This window comes from Aspergillus chevalieri, chromosome 8 (assembly GCF_016861735.1).
Source record: "Aspergillus chevalieri M1 DNA, chromosome 8, nearly complete sequence".
Classification (NCBI taxonomy): Eukaryota; Fungi; Ascomycota; class Eurotiomycetes; order Eurotiales; family Aspergillaceae; genus Aspergillus; species Aspergillus chevalieri.
Genome location: NC_057369.1, coordinates 1,284,780 through 1,303,786, shown reverse-complemented (window position 1 = coordinate 1,303,786; position 19,007 = coordinate 1,284,780). Strand labels below are relative to the sequence as shown.

The window sequence follows — 19,007 nt, the reverse complement described above, 5'->3', positions numbered from 1 at the left end:
TAGTAGACTGAGAGAATGAATGAATTGAAGAGAACTGAGGGACTGAGGTGAGCGAGAGAATATGTACTCCGGCCCCGGACTTATTGTAACGGCCGAGAATGCGGGGAATTGGGCCGAGGTTGGGGTCACTAGGTATGCCGGTTAATGCGGTCCGCGTCCTCCGTATAAAGTTGGATTAACTACTCTACCAGAAAACAACAAAATCGTTTCACACATAATTGGGCCAGGTACTATCTACCGAACATTGATCTTGACATCACCGATCAATTCCTCGGCTAGTCTTCACGCCCGCGGCCTCAACTTACACATCAAAGCCGGCTTCTCCCACAATGTATAACTCTTCTGCTCGGCCCATTTTGCACTCTCCTTGCATAATTCGAGATCAAAGTTCCAAAGGACCCTCGCAAGAATAAGCCGCATCTCAGCAAATGCCAAGTTCCTCCCAATACAGTTCCGCGGGCCGGCTGAGAATGGCTGCAGCACGTCACGTCTGTCCGAAAAGAATGGCGAGGATGGATTATCCTTGGCCTCTGGGAGCCAGCGCTCGGGGATGAATTGCTCTGGGAGGTAGAAATTGACTGGGGAAGCGTAGGCTGCGGATTGGTGGACGGATACGGATGTCTGGATGCTGTTAGTTCTCGTTTACCAAGGCTGAGAGGTGAATTGAACATACACCAGGTGCGACATCATATCCAGCAATCTGAACCGGAGTCAAAGTCCTTCGCTGCAACCCCGTCGGAACAGGAGGATACATCCGAAGCGCCTCCTCAAGACAAGCAAGCATATAAGGAAGCCTCGCAGCAACAGTGTTTGAAGTAATCTCAGCCTCCGACTGCATCACACCCCTCACCTCATCCGTAACCTTCTTCATAACATCAGGCGTCCTAAGCAACCAGTACGTCACCCCGGAAAGCAACGTCGCAGTCGTCTCACTCCCCGCAATAATCAGAATATTCGCATTCCCCTCAAGCTCCTCAACAGACAACCCATCTTTCTCCCCAGCATGCCGCAGCATCGAGTCCATAAAGTCCCCCCGGTGGTAAGCATTGGCATTCTGCAACCTCTTAGCAACAGTCCTCTGCGCATGCTCGATCTGTCTTTGTCTCGCGGCCATCAAACCCTTCGGCAACAGGAATGTCTTCAACAATTTGAATACAACCGGATACGCATCCCTAAGTCGCGCAAATGGGGCAACCTTGACGAACCCAAAAACCATCGCCACCCAGTAATGATACTCAGCCCTGTCCAAGCCCCCGAACGGCTCCCCAAATGCAAGATCCCCGATCACATCGAACGTCGTCAGATTATACCACTTGACCATATCCACCGGTACCGCCGACGCCGCCATACCCTTCAACCTCTCAATCAACTTGTCCACATACCCATTAAGAAGCGGCTCCTGCGCCTGCAGGCCCTTCGCAGAAAAGGCATGCGAAAGCGCCTTCCGGTATCGACTATGATCCGCATCATTCGAACTAATGATATCCGACGTGTTACTAACAGACGTCAGCACTTTCGGTAACTGTGCGTGACCATGTCCGTATATCTCCTTCCACGCGTCGGGGGTGATGAAGGAGACTTCTGCCCGGCCAAAGCGGACTGCGGTTCCGTAGTGCTTGTGAAAGCGGCGCATGTCGCTGTCGAATCTGCCGCGGATGCCGGAGATTTGTCGGAGGATGGGGAAGATAATCCATGATTTTGGGCCGGGGATGCGGTGGAGGGGGTGGAGGTAGAGGTACCATATGGTAGATGTAACCAGATAAACGAAGTAAAGGGATGGGATGATTCTGAGAGCGAGTTCGAATAACATGATGAAGTCAAAATCAACACCATCAATATAGAATAGAATATTTCATTGAGTCTAACGTCAAACCAGCCAACCCCGCCATCTATATACATTTGCTCTCCTCCGGCTAACAACTTCCCGACTGCCCATGCATGCACGTTCTTAGGGTAACCATTCCACAACCCAATGACCTCAGCGCTGATTCAATGTTTCGGAAACTAACAGTCATGCAAGGGTTATTGTTTTCTGGAGGATTGTCATTGGTAGGTCGGCGGACCCCGCCGGACATTAGTGTTAGTGAAACCGGGTCATCTTCGGGAAATTTTGAGGTGACATTTGGTATAATGTGTTATGCAGAGTAGAAACGTATAGCGCATGGATATTTTTCCGCGTCGGCCGAATAAGAAGATTCGAGAGGGGATGAAGACGGACGGAAGCCTCGGCCCGTAGATTTAGGGCTAAATCATGCATATCGGAAGTATCCTATAAAAAAGTCCAATATCAGAAAATGTACGGAGTACTTTACATCGATACTTTTTCATTTCAAACTCAAGAATCCACCATTATTACTGAACTGAGTAATTGATCACAAAAAAAGAAAAAAAAAAGCAATTCATCATCCACCATCCACCCATTAATGCACCTTTTCCCTCAACCAACAACTACCTTCCCGAACTTCCCCATCAAACCAACTTTCAAACCAGTTATGTCCCCTAACAAAACTCAACCTTCACATCCTCCCTCGAATCCACAACTCTCACCTGACTCCCCCTCGGCGGCACCCCATCCTCCCACCTCAACCCTCCCTCCACATTCGTCGTCCCATCCCTCCGCACAGCACCCACCTTCACCTCACTCCCCTCAAACGGGTCCCCGAACACATCACTCAGATCATACCAAACACGACTCGCATTGACGTTCAAGTTATACGCGAAGATCGTCTGCGGACGGCCCGTAAACAGCCCGTTTGGCACAGTCGTGATCTTCATCGCGATGCCCCCCGAGACAGCGTCGTGCCGGAACGACTCGCGGTAGCTGTGGTAGGCTGGGAGGGTATATTGCGGGCTGACGGAGGCGCCCACGGACCAGAGGTAAAGGGGGTAGGCGCAGGAGTTTTGGATTATGGCGTGGCCACCCGTGGTGGTGTTGGTTGTGTTGGGGAAGACGAAAGGGTTTGCGGAGAGGAGTTTGTAGGGTGGGCCGTGATGACCGCCGCCGTGATGACCGCCTCCATGATGGCCACCTCCTCCGTGGTGGGGAGGGCCACCGCCGTGATGGCCACCTCCTCCATGATGGTCGCCGCCGCCATGATGTGGGGGGCCGTCGTGGTGGGTGGTTTCTTTCAGGTCTGTATTGGGGTTGGTGGTTGTGTCCATGGGCATGGGCTCGTGGCGCTGGTGGTGCTGGTGGGTGTTGGCATCTTCGGGGTGCATGATGCTGTGTTTCAGGTTCATGTGGGTGATTGTGTTGGTGGTTGGGTTGAGGCCGTACATGCCATGGGGCACGGCCAGGGCGAGACCCAGGAAAAAGATGAAGAATATATTCATCTTGTCGGTGTTTCCACTGTCTGTAGGGTGTTGACCGTTGATGCTGTTAATGGTGCTTCTAGTTGGAGCCCGTTGAGGTCTTATATCTTTCGATCTGGCATGGGAATTGATGAAATGCACAAGGGAAGTCCAAACGTTGCAGTACAACCGTCACGTTCCACTAGTATCACTATACAGACTGTAATAGAATGGTGTAACATCCTGGTCACTATATACAATGTTGAAAGAAAGCAACTTAAAGACCCACAACCTCAGACGTCCCTAGAGGCACATCTCCCCGACGTGCCACAACCTGTAGGTATCCACCACTCTTGACACCCGTCAAATGCACGACCGTTTCAAATCCAGTGCGTTGCTGCGTCGCAAGCACCTCGCTGTCGGTGGAATCCGGAGTCGGCAACGACATCACGGCCCAGTTGTCATACTCCGTCGCTCCGTTCCAGCTCATAAACACATCTGCCGTGTCGGACGACGGCCTCTGCACCACCACCGCGGGCTTCCAGAACGGAGTAGCCTTCCAGGGGCACTTGAAGCCACGGTACGACGCAACCTGGTTGTCTACGCCGAATTGAGCTGTGAAGACAGCGTTGTTGTCGGCATCAAACTCCTTGACCTTGGAGATGGAGCCGTAGCCCATAAACACGTGCTGCGACTCCTGGCTCAGGAGCTGGTAGCTACCCTGACTGACACTGTGGATGACGTCATCAGAGTCGCTAAGAATACGGAGTGCCTTGACGGTACGGTTCTCCAGGTCAACAGCCAAACTCACACCGGTGGTGGCACCCTGCTGTTCCGTTGGGGTATTGGCGTTGTTGAACAGGTCCATGACAAGTCCCTGTTCGGTGTGGTTGTAGATGCGGATATCGTGCTGCCACGAAAAGCCGGCAGATTCGTCCTGCTCGAAATCACCCTCACCCAAAGCCCCGCTCAGCTGCCACATAACGCTTCCGTTGTTGTGCACATAGTAACCGGACCAGAAGTGACGGACGGAGATCATGTATCCTTCGTCCATGCGTTCGACGGCGTTGATGTGGTAGGCATCCCAGGGATTTTCCTTGACACCGAAATCCTCACCAAGACCCTGCTTGGACTGCTCCAGCGGGATCTTGTCGAGATGCTCCACAGCACTCCATGAGTGTACGATCTCGTTGGTGGCGATGTCAATTTCGTAGAACATAGCGTCCAACATGAACATATCCGGGTTCCCGCCAATGGGGGTCAGATCGTGCGGGGTGATGTTGTACGCGGTTACAAGCAGGGTGTTCTGCTCCGTAATGTGGCTTTCGTGCAAGTCAATGTACGATTCACGGGGCTGGTCATCGGGAGTAACAATGTCGTCCTGCAGTCTGACGGTGTAGATTTCGCGATAGGTGTTATCGAGAATGTGCACGGTACCGTAACCGTAGCCCAGTTTCATCATGTCTCCGGCCCAGAAGGTAATAACGTCCTGGTTAAAGAGACGCTGGACCTTGAAGTTGGCGGTGACCTCTTCGGGTCCCTGGTACACGAGGTTACCATCTTCATCGTAGATTAGGGCTGCAGTGCCAGACTGCTCATTCCCACGAGGACCGATGAAGAGATAGCCGGGGTCGGTGGTGCCGGTCTTTTCGACTTCGAGACGGGGCGGGCGGAAAGGTGCGGTGGCGGCGGTGAGATACGGCCAGTCATTAGCCAAGGCGGAGAGAGAGAAAAAGAGCGTGGCGCCGATGGTTGACCAGCGCATGATTAAATTTATATACAGTATAAAGAATAAAGAATGACAATGAAACTAATGAATGACGAAAGTGGGAGAGAAGATGGTGCAAGAGAAGAAAAAAAGACACGCGGAGGTTATAAAAAGAGGAGAATCAGGGAGGCACGGCTGGTTGAAACGGGAACTGGCGACAGGCACGGCAGTGATTGTCTGGATCGGCACGAGATATCTGCCAGATTTAGATGCTGACGACTCTTCTCATACTTCTACACGACAACAGTACTTTACAGAGAACTCTGCGGAGTCGGTAATACTATGTAGGCCATGTCGGGCAATAGTTGATACCTCTCATACTAATGCACTCGAGTTTATAACACTGTCAGTATCTCTGCCAGTCTCGAGTAAGGCAGAGGTTTAGAAAACGTCTGAGCACGTTCCCTGGTTCCCGCCTCCGGGTTTCCTGTTCTGGAAACCTATAAGATTGGTCATGTGACCTTGTTATATGCCTGAATGAGGCATTCTTTTAGGCAGAAATATGCACGACTAACTACGGCAGTCACTCTCGACAGCGGGGATCTTCATAATACACTCACCAGCATACTATCACGGCGCCAATGGGGCTTGGTTGCCGGCAATCCAAATGCAGGGAATCATGCGGCGCATGATTGTTATGATTGCACAGATCTCGAAACAACGGGCAACGCACAAGACCCAATGTTTGTGTATGTGATAGAGCACGGGGTGGAACTGCAATACCTCCCACGACTCCTAGAATTCTTCATGATAGGCCATTACACTGACCGAGTTGGGACCCAGTATACATCAAACATGCGGCTGGTTGACCCAAGCATCATAAATACCAACAGCCTCTTGCGAGAGGACTAGAGCAAATGGGACCCAGCTGGAAGCCGATAAGGCCGGCCCATCGACCGGGTGTGGAAGGCGTCCTGTTCCGAGAAGAACCCCCACCCCGTCTCATGTCAATGCAGAAGCAACTCTGAATGGGGCGACATCATGTGTATAAGATGGACCTCTAGCTGTAGCCGCACATTTTGAAGTCTCTACGGGCCGACGATCAGTGGCAAGAAGCACAAGTTGGAAATTTTCATCGCCATCAGGAAAGGATGTGGATAACAGACAGAACTCCTGGCGAAATACCTGCATATTTAGAGTCCATTTAGAGGACAGAGCTAGCTCCCTACCTCAACAACACTGTTTTGGTGGGAGAAGACACTTGAGTCTTATAACAGTCACCACGCTTATCAGCACCGTAAAGAGGATTCTCTATGCAAAAACAGTGGTCTTTTCTGTTCGATGAACAGGAAACTCTCCCTTGGTTCCTGAGTCTGACCGTGTGACATTTCCTCCCCTCAGATTGGGAGGCGGTCCACCGGCTCATAGGGGCTCAACTTTCTGCACGTTTAAGTTGCATAAAAATGTGATCGCAAAAGGTAGAGCCGCCAGAGATATCACAAGCATATACCGATATCGCTGATTTCATAAACCTACCAGTCATCGATCACGGTGGCTCTAGGTCGAACGGAAGCCTAAATCATCAGGAGTTTATGCCCCGGCTCAACAACAAAACTGCTCCCTAACAGCATTGAACCCCAAGGGATAATACACTTATGCATAGCAAAGGAGCTGTTAAAGACCCTTAGAGGCCTGCTTGATGCATTGAGTGCAGGCAACACCAGTATCAATTATGGTACAAGAAGCCCATGAGCACCAGTGCCGACCAATGGAAAAGAGCCTAATATCAAAGATTGGCTGGTAGAAATGTCATTTTAATAATGATCATCTGCATCATGCATATCTGGTTTCTCTGCCATGGGCCCAGCACGGAACAGGTTGAGCATCCGATTGAGAAATGGTTACCAATACTCTACCATCCATCAGGCCTAACACGGCCTTCCGGAATGCAGATAAAAGCGGACAATGAGATGGACATCTTGTTAATGAAGCTCATTGAAAAATCATCGGAGCTTCTGGTTATGAAGATGTGGCGGATAAAACGAGCACCGGAACGCCTTCATCTTATGCAATTGCCAAGATATCAAGGGCGACTTTAAGCCAACCGATACAGAAGCCTGTCTGGGAGGGTTCAGGTTATAAAAACAACCCGCAGTGATAACGAATCAATGTTATGAAAGAAAGGAAGGATACGGCAAAACAACCATCCCAGAGGTGTTGAGCAAGCTAGTCCGTTTCATCCACGCAAGGAGAATCCATTCAATGGGTTCACCAAGACCGCGCGTGATCCACATAGACGTGCGAAAGTTCCTTCAGAAAAGTTCATCACACTTCAATTCATGTCTATGAACAAGTCTGCTGCTAAGTGCGCTGTAGATATAAATAGTTCAAGGCATCTATGTGACATTCTGGTCTGTTCAAGCACCAGAACATTCTATACCATTCATCAAGAGTCAAAGTATCTTCTAAATGCAAAGTTCCACAGCATGATACAAGTCATTGAACAGTTCAGAGAATATTTAACAAAAGTCATCACCAAAGATTCTTCTAAGCCCACATTTTTTACATGATCACTTGGAACAAGTGATGGTCGTTTGGACAGCAAATTGGTGAGGCAATGCCAAATCAGTTGCAGAACAAGGATGCTCAGTTCGAAAATATGATGAAGTGGTGCTAACATGAGCGTATCAACCGTCCACCAATACTATCATTCATGAAAACGCCATATGGAACGGCCAAGTGAACAATTTCAAAGAAGCCGAGAAAAATGCAGCATGTATTGTTTATACTGCGATCAGGAACATACCACGCCATGTCTCCGTGGATGGCCGGCTGGCGTTGATCCCAACTCGCCGCTAGACGTTTGAGATAGAGACTGATAAAGCTTTCGCAAAGGAACATCATCATAAACCGGTGATAATATCATGCAGAATATGCCATGGCGTATTGATTCTTCCACATTGTTCAGTTGGGAAGGCAAGGCCCCGGTTATACCGGTCCAGGTTACAGCATTCAATGACGAGCAAGAAGCATGTCGCAATATTTTGGAGCGGCCGCTGCAAGAGTGGAGGACATGAAGTGGAAAATATTGTTTTCTGACAGTGAGAAGGTCATCGGTTAACATATCATATAGCACTAACTCTCATTAAACTTCAGTATAACTAACGTCTATCTGTCTATCCTATTCTATACAGAAAACTTCGCTTTCCTCGCCTTCTCCGGATCCGCCAACATCGCCCTATTCCACCTTGGATCGCTACTCTCATTCACAGGCGCCCAGCCCAACTGTATCTACACCTTGTCAACTCCCATCCCCCCTCTCATCTCCCAAGGAAGAACTCACCTGCATAACCTTCTGATCCCAATCTTTAACAAACCCCATCACCCTCCCATCCACAATCTCAAAAATCGCCGCCGCACTCCACCGCGCCCTCTTCGGCGGCTCGCTCCTCTCAATCCCCCGATACGGCTTCCCGCAATGGGATCCCTCCGCCGTATACCGCAGCAACACATGTCCATCTTTTGCCCACGCCTGGTCGTACTGCACGATATGCAGGTCGGAAACGGAGGCCATGACGTATGCGTGCGAGTCGGCGTAGTCCATCGGGGTTGTGCAGCCGGGGAAAGTAGAAGGGGAGTAAAAGTAGGCGTCTGGGTGGCAGAGGTGGGAGACGGAGGGGGCGCCGGAGTTGCGGGTGGGAGAGTAGGCAATTGCCATGTAGGTTTTCGCGATGGAGATATTTTTCTGTTCATCTTCGTCAGTGCATAGGGGATTGCGTTTTGTATCTGGGAGGCGATACCTCTTCTTCCGGGCTTTGGGGGGTTGAGAGAATGGTCGGGGGTTCAGAGGACATTTTGTTGCTATTCTGTTTGAATAGTGGTTTGTATACAAGATTTATATGATTAATAATTAGTATGCGAAGTGTGGATGTCTAAAAGTTGTAGATGCATTGATATACTACAAAGTAGAGGCAAATGACCTCAAAATGAACTAATTCCCAATCCGGAAACTAGCGCCTCGCCAATCCGGGGTCGGACTCCACATTCCCCAAACTCAGAGATCGTATCAGATCCGACACTCCAGATACAAATAACATACTTAGCCACGGAGTATACACTCTGTAGTAAGTTATAACTCCCGTCATCGGAGAATATCTATACTCCAAGGACAATCAAGTATTATTGCTTATTATGAGCCCAGCCAAGCACGCCATCCCTTCCCCCTTGACACCATCCACTGCCAACCACACACTCGTGATGCAACAGGACCTGCATTCCGCTCATTGGACGCAACCCCTCCTGTAACTTTGTTAAGCTCATATGATATGTGCTTGTACTCGTAACTCTGATGACTATATAAATGGTTTATGCTCGTATCGAGAATGTGAACCGCGATTTCTCGTGCGGAGCACTCGTGCGCAGGCTGTCTGGCAAAATGGGCCGCAAACTGGGCGTTTTCCGCGCCGTATACCTGGTTTCCGCCAGTTGTATGGGCTCGTTTGCCTTCGCTTTTGACACTGGTGTTATCAGTACGCCTCCCTCCCTCCCTCTCTCTTTGTGAAGGACGAGAAGCTAAGAAACAGTGGACAGGCGGAGTCCTCACCCTCAAATCCTTCCAAAATGACTTCCGCTACACCTCCACCCAACAAACAACCGTAAACTCCAACGCCGTCTCCATTTTACAGGCTGGCGCCTTCTTCGGCTGCTTCTTCACCATGCCCATTGCCGCGTACCTCGGCCGCCGCGGCGGCCTAATCCTCAGCTCAATCGTCTTCTCAATCGGCACAATCCTGCAACTCATCAACGCGCACACACTTGGGACGTTCTACGCCGGTCGCGTGATTGCGGGATTAGGGATTGGTGCTGCGACGGTGCTGGTGCCCATGTACGCGGCGGAGATGTCGCCGAAGGAGCTAAGAGGACGGCTGGGGAGTTGTTTTCAGTTATTCTTTGCGCTGGGCGTCATGGTTGCTTATTGGGTGACTTTTGCGGTGAGTAAGGATTATGTGGAGTCGACAAAGCAGTGGCAGATTGCGCTGGGGTTGCAGTTGTTGCCTTCGACGCTGTTGTTGGCAGGGATGTGTACTGTGGCTGAGAGTGCGCGATGGTTGGCGGCGAAGGGGCGGACGGAAAGGGCGTGGGAATCGCTGAAATGGGTTCGTGGTGGTGAAGAAAATGATGCGCTCCGTGAGGAATTCGATGAGATCCTCGCTGGGATCCAGGAAGAAGCGCGCATCCGCGATGGGTTCTCCTGGAAGGAACTCTTCGTCCTCCCCGGGAACAGATACCGTCTCTTCATCGCAGTGACCATCCAGCTCTGCGCACAGCTCACGGGAAACACCTCCCTAGCGTACTACGCGAACCAGATCTTCGAAGCTGTAGGCGCCGGTAGCTCCGCAAAACTAGTAACCGGCTTCTTCGGCGTCGTCAAGGTCGTCGGCGTCTTCGTCTTCCAGGTCTTCGTCATGGACCGCATCGGCCGTCGCGTGCCCTTCATGGTTGGCGCATTCGCAATGGGCTCTTTCATGCTCATCATCGCCTGTGTGCTCGCCACACATCCAACTAGCACTGACAACTCAGGCGCAACGAAGGCCGGCATCGCAATGATCATCATGACCTATGCGGAAGCGTTCAGTTTCAACATGTCCTGGGGTCCGTTACCCTGGTTGTATGTGGGTGAGATCTTCTCGAGTCGCACGCGTGAGGTCGGTGTTGCTGTGGGTGGTGCGTCGCAGTGGTTGTTTAATTTCATGATGAGCCAGGTGACGCCGCATGCGATTGAGAATATCGGGTGGAGGATGTTTTTGATGTTTGCGATTTTTAATTATGCGATTATCGGGTATTCGTGGTTGTTTTTGAAGGAGGTACATCACTCCCCCTTCCTCTATGGAATGCAACGAGCTAATTGTGATAGACCTCAAATCACTCGCTGGAAGAAATGCAGCATGTCTTTGGGGATGCGCCGAGGAACAAGACGGATGAGGAAAATGAAACAATGGATGAGATCGCCAATGGGCCGAAGACTAGTCCTCGCTAGGACCTTCCTCTACTATGTATAGCACTTCGATACCATGGAAATATTATTCAACCCATTAATATCGGATGAAGTCATCCGGAGACATCATTCCACATCAGGACTAGCCCAGTCGCTCCGTCGTAGTATATAACGCGGGGCATCTACACTATAACCACACCTCAATCCTTCCTCCCTGACTACCTCCGCCAAAATGGAAGACCTCACACCCCTCAACACCCCAAGCGTCGACGTACGCGCCCAAAACCCCCAATCCCTCATAAGGCAGTCTGCTAACAGAAAAATGTCGGCGCAGCCCCCGGCCCTCGCAGCCCTCGAATCCTCCCCCTCCGTTCTCTTCCCATCATTCACCTCGACCACAGCCTGGTCGCTAGGCCTTGCCCTCCGCACCCGCATCCTCTCTCTCCCCTCCGACCAGCGCAAACCCGCTCTAATATCCATCTCGCTCTCCTCAACGCCGTCCTTCGACACTCCCGGCAGCGGCCAGGCACAACCACACGTTATCTTCCAATGCGCGACGGAGCCGGGGACCGTGTCTGATAATGAAGTCTGGGTGCGGCGGAAGAGGAATACGGTGCTGCGCTGGGGTGTTAGTAGTTGGTTAATGCGGTGTAAGATGCTGGGCCAGAGTAGTACGACGGATTTGGAGGGGGCTTTTGTGAGGAAGTTTGCGTTGAGGAGTTCGTGTGGTGGCGCCGCGGCGGATGAGTATGCCATTCATGGGGGTGGGTTTCCGGTGAGGGTTAAGGGGGTTGATGGGGTGGTTGGGGTTATTGTGGTTAGTGGGTTGAAGCAGGAACATGATCATCAGGTTGTTGTGGAGGTGGTGCAAGATTTTATTGCCAAGTTGGCTGCTTAGACTACGGTACTTGTATATATATATATACGACAGAAATGGATCAAAAAGGTATCATGCAATTCTATGCAACTATAACTGAAAGCAAAACTCCATTAAAAGATAACCCCGATAATTTTACAGTTCGTCATGCCCGCTAGGCTCCTCATCCTCTTCGGGTGCAGCGCCGCCGTACAGCTTGCTGGTGATCGGGTAGGCAACGTTCGACAGCTGCTCCTTCTGCTCCTCAAAGTCCTCGGTGGAAGCAGTAGCCGCGTTGTCCTCGAGCCAGTCGTTGACCTCCTTGACGGCGTCCAAGATGGTCTGCTTGTCATCCTCGTCGATGCGACCACCAAGGCCCTTCTCATCGCTGACCTGGTTCTTCAAGCTGAAGGCGTAGTTCTCCAATCCGTTGCGGGCCTCAATCTTGCCCTTGATGGCCTTGTCCTCCTCGGCGAACTGCTCGGCCTCAGCGACCATGCGGTCGATTTCTTCCTGAGTCAGACGACCCTTATCGTTGGTGATGGTGATGGACTCGACCTTGCCAGTTCCCTTGTCGCTGGCGCCAACCTTCAAGATACCATTGGCATCCAAATCGAAAGAGACCTCAATCTGGGGAACTCCACGGGGAGCCGGAGGAATTCCGGTAAGCTCGAACTTGCCGAGAAGGTTGTTGTCCTTGGTCAGAGAACGCTCTCCCTCGACTACAAATCATTAGCAATTGTTCAATTGTGGCACATAAAAAGATATAGAAGGTGACTTACAAACTTGAATCAAGACCGTGGGCTGGTTGTCAGCGGCGGTCGAGAAGATCTGGGACTTGCGAGTAGGGATGACGGTGTTACGGGGGATGAGCTTGGTCATCACACCACCAGTGGTCTCAATACCCATGGTAAGAGGGTTGACATCCATTAGAACAACGTCGCCAGTTCCTTCCTCACCAGAGAGGACACCACCCTGAACAGCGGCACCAAAGGCAACGGCCTCATCGGGGTTAATACCCTTGCTGGCCTTCTTGCCGTTGAAGAACTCCTCGAGGAGAGCCTGGACCTTGGGAATACGGGTAGAACCACCGACCAGAACGATGTCCTGAACCTCAGACTTCTTGACCTTGGCGTCCTTGAGCACCTGCTCAACAGGCTTCAGGGTCTTCTTGAAGAGGTCCATGTTCAGCTCTTCGAACTTGGCGCGGGTCAGAGTCTCAGAGAAGTCGTTGCCGTTGTGGAAGGCTTCGATTTCAATGCGAGTCGACATCTGGGAGGAAAGAGTACGCTTGGCCTTCTCAACCTCACGCTTGAGCTTACCCATGGACTTGAGGTCCTTGGTAATGTCAACGCCGTTCTTCTTGTTGTACTGCTTGACGAAGTAGTCCATAACACGGTGGTCAAAGTCCTCACCACCAAGGTGGGTGTCACCAGCGGTAGCCAAGACCTCGAAAACGCCGTTGTCGATCGACAGAAGAGAAACATCGAAAGTACCACCACCAAGATCGTAGACGATAACCTGGCGCTCATCACCCTGCTTGTCCAGACCGTACGCGATAGCGGCGGCGGTGGGCTCGTTGACGACACGGAGAACGTTAAGACCGGCAATGGTACCGGCGTCCTTGGTGGCCTGTCTCTGGGCGTCGTTGAAGTAGGCGGGGACAGTAACGACGGCGTGGGTAACCTTCTTTCCAAGGTAGCCCTCGGCGATGTCCTTCATCTTACCCAAGACCATGGCGGAAATCTCCTCGGGAGTGAGGGTCTTGGGGGTCTTGTTGACGTCGACCTTGACAACAGGCTTTCCATCCTTGTTGACAATCTTGAAGGGGAAGTTCTTGGTGTCCTTCTGGATATCCTTGTCATCGAACTTGCGACCAATCAATCGCCTGGTCCTGTTAGCCAACCATTCCAACCTCAAGACTTGTAGACCCAACTCACTTGATGTCAAAGATAGTCCGGACCGGGTTAGCGGCGTATTGGTTCTTTGCGGCGTCACCGACCAAGCGCTCCTCATCCGTGAAGGCCACGTAAGAGGGCGTGATACGGTTTCCTTGGTCGTTGACGAGGATCTCAACCTTTCCATTCTGCATAACACCGACGCAAGAGTAAGTAGTTCCCAAATCAATACCGACGACTATTCAAGCATCATTAGCCACTGAATCCCAAAAGATATTGCAGATCCATAAACATACCAGTTCCATAGTTATCCTGTACCGAGTCCTCCTCAGCGTGTGCGGTTCCAAGCAAAGCCAATGGCGCGATAAAGACAAGAAGAAGGTAGAAGATGGTCGTCCAAGCCGTGAAAGGCTTAGCAGCACCGCTGCGACCAGACAGCCGTGCCATTATGAAGGTGGTGGAAGTGAAAAAGGCGAGCGATCTTTATCCAGCTGGCCAAAGGGAAATAGAAAAGTAACAATCAGAGAAATCCCAGCTTCCCAAGTTCCTCACGAACAAGAGGATACAAAAAGACAAAGAAAGGGAAGGGAAAAGACACAGTGGAGGGAAGAGAAGAGGTTGGCGAAGAAAAAGAGCAGCGGCGGTTCTTGTATTGCTCTCCGAAGCCCCAGCGGCCAGCATGGCCTTTTCGCCTGTTCAGAGTTACTTCTCGTGTTCTGATTGGCTGGCTCCCCTGCTGAGTCACGCACTCAGTTGGCGCTTTGTTCACCGCCTACTTTCTGCCTTGAATATGCGCGTCCCAATCAGGCAATCGACAGGGGGCGAGGGGGCGTATATAACCAATCAGCGAGCCTCTAGAGCCCCCACCGAACTTACTAGAAGTGGAGACCCTTCTGGAAATCGTAAGGCGTTGTGGCGCGGCAGCCTCCCAAGGCTGTTTCCGCCTTCCTCTTTGGAGCACTGCTTTTGACTTGCAGCTCTGCACAGGGCAAGCGGCGATCAGACGGTCTTTCCCGATTTGGCAGCGCATTCACGACACTTGGCCTTTGACTCACTGACTCGCAGTACCAAGGAACGAGAATAGGAGGACACTTGACCTTCTCTTAGTTGATATTGTCCGCATAATGAATCATACTCTGACATATATTGACCTCTATACATTTGTAAAGTGTCTACTGGCTATTCAAGCAATCCCGCCGCCACAGTCTCCCCTCCGGCACGTAGAACAACCCGCGTAGGCGCCTCCAGAGGAACTCCTTGGTCCATCTCGACTACAATCCGAGCCACTGAACCAGGTGCCACGATCTTTGGCTTCTTCTTGACAGACGCGCCAGACCCTTTGTCCAGGGTTGCAACCAGCTTACTGATCCGTCCTGGCACATGAAGACGACCGCGGTGGATGTCAACCATGCTGGGCATCAAATGTTCGAATGCGAGCACCTTGGTCGTGAAGCTGGTGATGTTCTGGATGGGCGACGAGGAATGGCAAATGACGTCTCCAGACCGGAGGTGCACAGGGTCGATGTTTGCCAAGTTCAAGACAATGTTCTGACCTGCCACAGCCCAATCACTAACGTCCCCGTCAACCTCCAAGCTGCGGATCGTCGCTTTCTCTCCACTGGGCATCGTGAGCAATTCGTCGCCTACTTGCAAGCTGCCCGCCTCGACGCGGCCTGAGATCGATAGAGGGTTTTGCACGCTACCCCGGAAAACATCGGCGATCGTCATCCGCAGTGGCTTATCCAGTGCATGCGAGTAACGCTCCGAAGTCTCCAGTTCATCGACCAAGGTCCGTCCAGTATACCACGAAACATTGGGATCTTCGCTGCGTCGAGTGATGTTGTCACCCTGAATACCGGAACAAGGAACAAACGCGATGTTCTTGGGTTGGAATCCGGCAGCGGTCAAAAACGACGAAACTTGTTGCTCAATCTCGTCAAAGCGCTCTTTGTCCCATTGCACCGAATCCATCTTGTTCACAGCAACAATGATTTTCTGAACCCCCATACTCCGCACCAACAACGCATGCTCCTTAGTCTGGCCCTTCAACCCCGACTCAAACTTTCCTGTGCTAGAATCGATGACAAGAACCGCAAAATCCGCCTGACTGGCCCCAGCAATCATGTTGGGCACAAAGTCCCGATGGCCCGGAGCGTCAACGATGGTGAAAGCGGTTTTTTCCGTCTCGAATTTGTTGGTTGCAATGTCGATGGTTACACCACGGGCTCTCTCTTCGGTACCCTGATCCAGCACCCAAGCCAAAGCAAATGACCCTTTCCCGATCTTCTCCGCCTCCCGTTTGTATTTCTCTAACGTCCGTTGATCAACGGCTTTCAGGTCAGCAAGTAAGCGTCCCATAAGCGTAGATTTTCCGGCATCAACATGGCCTGTCCAATGTGAGCAATAGTGCCCCGTAGCCATATGAAAGAAAAGACAAACCAATAACCACAAAATTGGCACTCTTCTTTCGATTTGACTTCTTGTACTCCGACAACACATCAAGGTTTTTGCTTTTCACGTTCACCTTCTCCGCAACACTCAAGTTGCCCATGCCACCTGCCAGATCGCCCTGGGCCTTCTTATCGCCTGCTGACTTGGCCGCAGGCTGTTTCGACTTGAAGCCTGCAATATATTAGGTGGGATCTCATATCTTTCTCCGAATAGCCAAACCTTTTGCTGAGCTCTGTGCGTTCATAACTACATCGTCGGGACTGGGGCCTGCAAAGTCAAAAGGTTCAGTAAGATCTTCACCGTAAATTCGTATCAAATCAGCGGTGTTCGAGTGCAAGTGGCTGGGCCCGGTCATCATCGGACGTGTGCTGTCTCCGACAATCGTGCTCGCAAAGCCGGATGGTGGCGCACGAATGTTCACCTTAGGCTCTTCTTTTTCCTTGTGATCCGCCTGGTCATTCTTTACCGGTTCTTCCGGCCCAGGCTCTGTGGAAACTTCGGGCTTCGCTGGCTCGGGTCTTGATTTCTTCAGCGGCGAAGGTGCAGGACTACCTTTGCCAAGGGAGCGAAGTGTCGATATACCATTCGATGGCTTTCGCGGCTTATCATTCGCGGCCAGTCTCTCACGCAGCGACAACGGACTCGGTTTTGCCTCCGCAGCAGGTGTCTCAGGAGTCTTATCAACGCTCGGAGTAGCGACAGCCGGTGTTGCTTCTGCAGGCGTTTTCTCCCCTTCTTTCTTCTTCCGCGCAGCAGCCAACGCAGCCAGTTTGGAAACTTTCCCACCGCTCTCTGGAGCTCCGCCCAAAAGACCCATTCGAGGATATAAAGGCTCCACAAGGATGTCGGCCTTACGATGTGGAGGTACATTCAACCATGGCGAATCGCGAAAGAACTCTGCCGCTGAGAAGTGCGCGATCTGCGGAGATGTAGTCGGGGTTGGAATGGGGTATGCAGGCACTGAGAAACCTGTTAGAACATGCTCGACTTCCGCACCAGTGTCAGTTTGAAATCTTCATCGTTTGATCGATCGACCGCGTTAAGCGAACATGGGGAATGCAGACACGCACACATACCTTGACCATATCACAATCGGGGTATTCCACAAATGACTCGAGCCCAACCACGGTCGTAGAAATACACATAGAGCAATATAAAACAAGGGTATTGCTTACCTTTTGGCTTCGCCGTTGCGGGAGGAGTCTGCTTCTTCTGAATCTCCTTTACTTTCTTCCCTAATTAATCCCAACATCAGCTTATTAGCTTCACCCAAGATTCCACGAAGGCAGTAAGAAAAATCAACCTCTCAAATAGTTCACCGACTTCTCCACGTCGTTATAGTAATGCCAAAGTGCCTCCTGGACCTCATCCCTCGTCGCCGTCACCGACGGTTCCCCCGAGCGAAGCTGCCCAAGTACTTCTTTCGTACACTGTTCGAGGAGCTCCTGCTCTTCTGGATCGGGAGAATCGTAACCGTCGTCGTCGTCGAAATCGTCGTCGTAGCTCACTGTTTTCATGCGGTGTCGCGACATGGTGGGGTTGAGCTCGCTGCTCGACTCACTGTTTAAGGAGAAACAATTGCTGGATTAGTAAGAAAAGGTTAAGTAAAGCTTCGAGCAGCTAGAAAGTCTCGTATTTATCAATTTTCATAGAGAGGAAAAGGAAGAAGGAACGAAAAGACGTTGCGGCTGGACGTTGGCGGGGAGCAGCTCGCAGGTTTCCCACCACGTCATTCTCCACTTGTGCTGTGTGCATTAATATGCGCATTTTTATAACTTGCATAAATGCACGGGAATGGATTGCTGAGCATACTGGGCCTACTCTGTACATGTATAGATCTTTTATTCACCGAAAGGACTCATTGAACCTATATATAAGCGAAATCCTCATATGTTTCGAGCCATTGACTGTTCTCTGGCTCCCCATCGTCCTACTATCATAAGCGTCATTTCCCATAATCCGTCTCTCCAAGCTCCTTTCTATCTAAACTTGATCCCCTTTCACCTCATGTATGTTATTCCGCGTGGTAGAACCCCCCTCGGGAGTCCAAGCCTAAGGCCAAGCGGCATGTACAAAGCATCGACCGAGTCTATTACCTAACTGCGATAATGGAGAGGCTACAACTCGTACATGGAGATGATTGTCTACATGCCTTCTTCTCTATTTAGTACGCTTCTGCGATGGGGCGTTGCATCACTCAATGAGCGGAAACCGTGAAAGTAGACGCGTAGGGTGAGGCGCGGTAAATTGAGCTTGTCCTCCATATAAGAGATGCTTTCGACCCAGTCTTGATGTGCAGGCGATCCTAGGGAAATGTAGCCCGGGTGGAAAAATGATCTCAATGAATTCGAGAGAATGCAGCATTCTGAGAGGAACCATATCGCGCAAGAAGATCGATGCTTCAAGACGGTTCAGTACGGCAGGTTTTGCAGCCTTGTAAAATCGTCCTTCAGATGGCATTATGATGAAACGATTCTTGGAGAAAAACATGGTTTGAGCAAGATACTGCAAAGACTTTGAAGCAAGGAATAGCGGCGTAGGCTTACACCAACAGTTGCGGATGTTTGAAAAGACTGCATGATGCCGGTAGCAGAAACATCCATTATTCAAGCGCTGCCAGGGCAACTCCGAAACTGACAAGTGAAGTGATCCTCGGGCGGACAGTTTGTAAAGTACAAATTTCAAGCCTAAAACGTAGATAGAACCCTTGCTTAGGATTCCAAGTGATCTCGCGACACTGGGTAACAAGATCCGTGTATTCTAAGATCCTATACTGAAGCTCCCGCGGCAAGTCCGAATACCTAATGA

At 51.0% G+C, this 19,007-nt stretch overlaps 8 protein-coding genes across 8 annotated transcripts; 2 read left to right on the top strand and 6 right to left on the bottom strand.

Moving 5' to 3' along the window:
- Positions 1-282: 282 nt before the first annotated feature.
- ACHE_80440S (cytochrome P450) lies at positions 283-1,810 on the bottom strand (the record flags this gene model as incomplete). Its single annotated transcript, XM_043283811.1, has 2 exons — positions 283-621; positions 674-1,810. 2 exons carry the CDS (start codon positions 1,808-1,810, stop codon positions 283-285), a joined length of 1,476 nt encoding a protein of 491 aa, XP_043141053.1.
- Positions 1,811-2,499: 689 nt separating this feature from the next.
- Positions 2,500-3,333, bottom strand: ACHE_80439S (Bys1 family protein; the record flags this gene model as incomplete). The annotated part of the gene is made up of 1 exon (XM_043283810.1): positions 2,500-3,333. One exon carries the CDS (start codon positions 3,331-3,333, stop codon positions 2,500-2,502), a length of 834 nt encoding a protein of 277 aa, XP_043141052.1.
- A 235-nt stretch (positions 3,334-3,568) lies between these two features.
- ACHE_80438S (arylsulfotransferase family protein) lies at positions 3,569-5,056 on the bottom strand (the record flags this gene model as incomplete). The annotated part of the gene is made up of 1 exon (XM_043283809.1): positions 3,569-5,056. The coding sequence occupies one exon, from the start codon at positions 5,054-5,056 to the stop codon at positions 3,569-3,571; it is 1,488 nt and encodes a 495-aa protein (XP_043141051.1).
- Positions 5,057-8,185: 3,129 nt separating this feature from the next.
- ACHE_80437S (uncharacterized protein) lies at positions 8,186-8,853 on the bottom strand (the record flags this gene model as incomplete). The annotated part of the gene is made up of 3 exons (XM_043283807.1): positions 8,186-8,290; positions 8,343-8,744; positions 8,800-8,853. The coding sequence occupies 3 exons, from the start codon at positions 8,851-8,853 to the stop codon at positions 8,186-8,188; spliced, it is 561 nt and encodes a 186-aa protein (XP_043141050.1).
- Positions 8,854-9,434: 581 nt separating this feature from the next.
- ACHE_80436A (putative MFS sugar transporter) lies at positions 9,435-11,036 on the top strand (the record flags this gene model as incomplete). The annotated part of the gene is made up of 3 exons (XM_043283806.1): positions 9,435-9,528; positions 9,590-10,863; positions 10,914-11,036. The coding sequence occupies 3 exons, from the start codon at positions 9,435-9,437 to the stop codon at positions 11,034-11,036; spliced, it is 1,491 nt and encodes a 496-aa protein (XP_043141049.1).
- A 190-nt stretch (positions 11,037-11,226) lies between these two features.
- On the top strand, positions 11,227-11,892 carry ACHE_80435A (DUF967 domain protein; the record flags this gene model as incomplete). Its single annotated transcript, XM_043283805.1, has 2 exons — positions 11,227-11,265; positions 11,329-11,892. 2 exons carry the CDS (start codon positions 11,227-11,229, stop codon positions 11,890-11,892), a joined length of 603 nt encoding a protein of 200 aa, XP_043141048.1.
- A 114-nt stretch (positions 11,893-12,006) lies between these two features.
- On the bottom strand, positions 12,007-14,195 carry bipA (Hsp70 family ATPase KAR2; the record flags this gene model as incomplete). The annotated part of the gene is made up of 4 exons (XM_043283804.1): positions 12,007-12,572; positions 12,633-13,738; positions 13,791-13,986; positions 14,045-14,195. The coding sequence occupies 4 exons, from the start codon at positions 14,193-14,195 to the stop codon at positions 12,007-12,009; spliced, it is 2,019 nt and encodes a 672-aa protein (XP_043141047.1).
- A 732-nt stretch (positions 14,196-14,927) lies between these two features.
- HBS1 (putative translation elongation factor EF-1 subunit) lies at positions 14,928-17,731 on the bottom strand (the record flags this gene model as incomplete). The annotated part of the gene is made up of 5 exons (XM_043283803.1): positions 14,928-16,135; positions 16,188-16,370; positions 16,419-17,159; positions 17,375-17,434; positions 17,503-17,731. 5 exons carry the CDS (start codon positions 17,729-17,731, stop codon positions 14,928-14,930), a joined length of 2,421 nt encoding a protein of 806 aa, XP_043141046.1.
- Between the last annotated feature and the right edge of the window lie 1,276 nt (positions 17,732-19,007).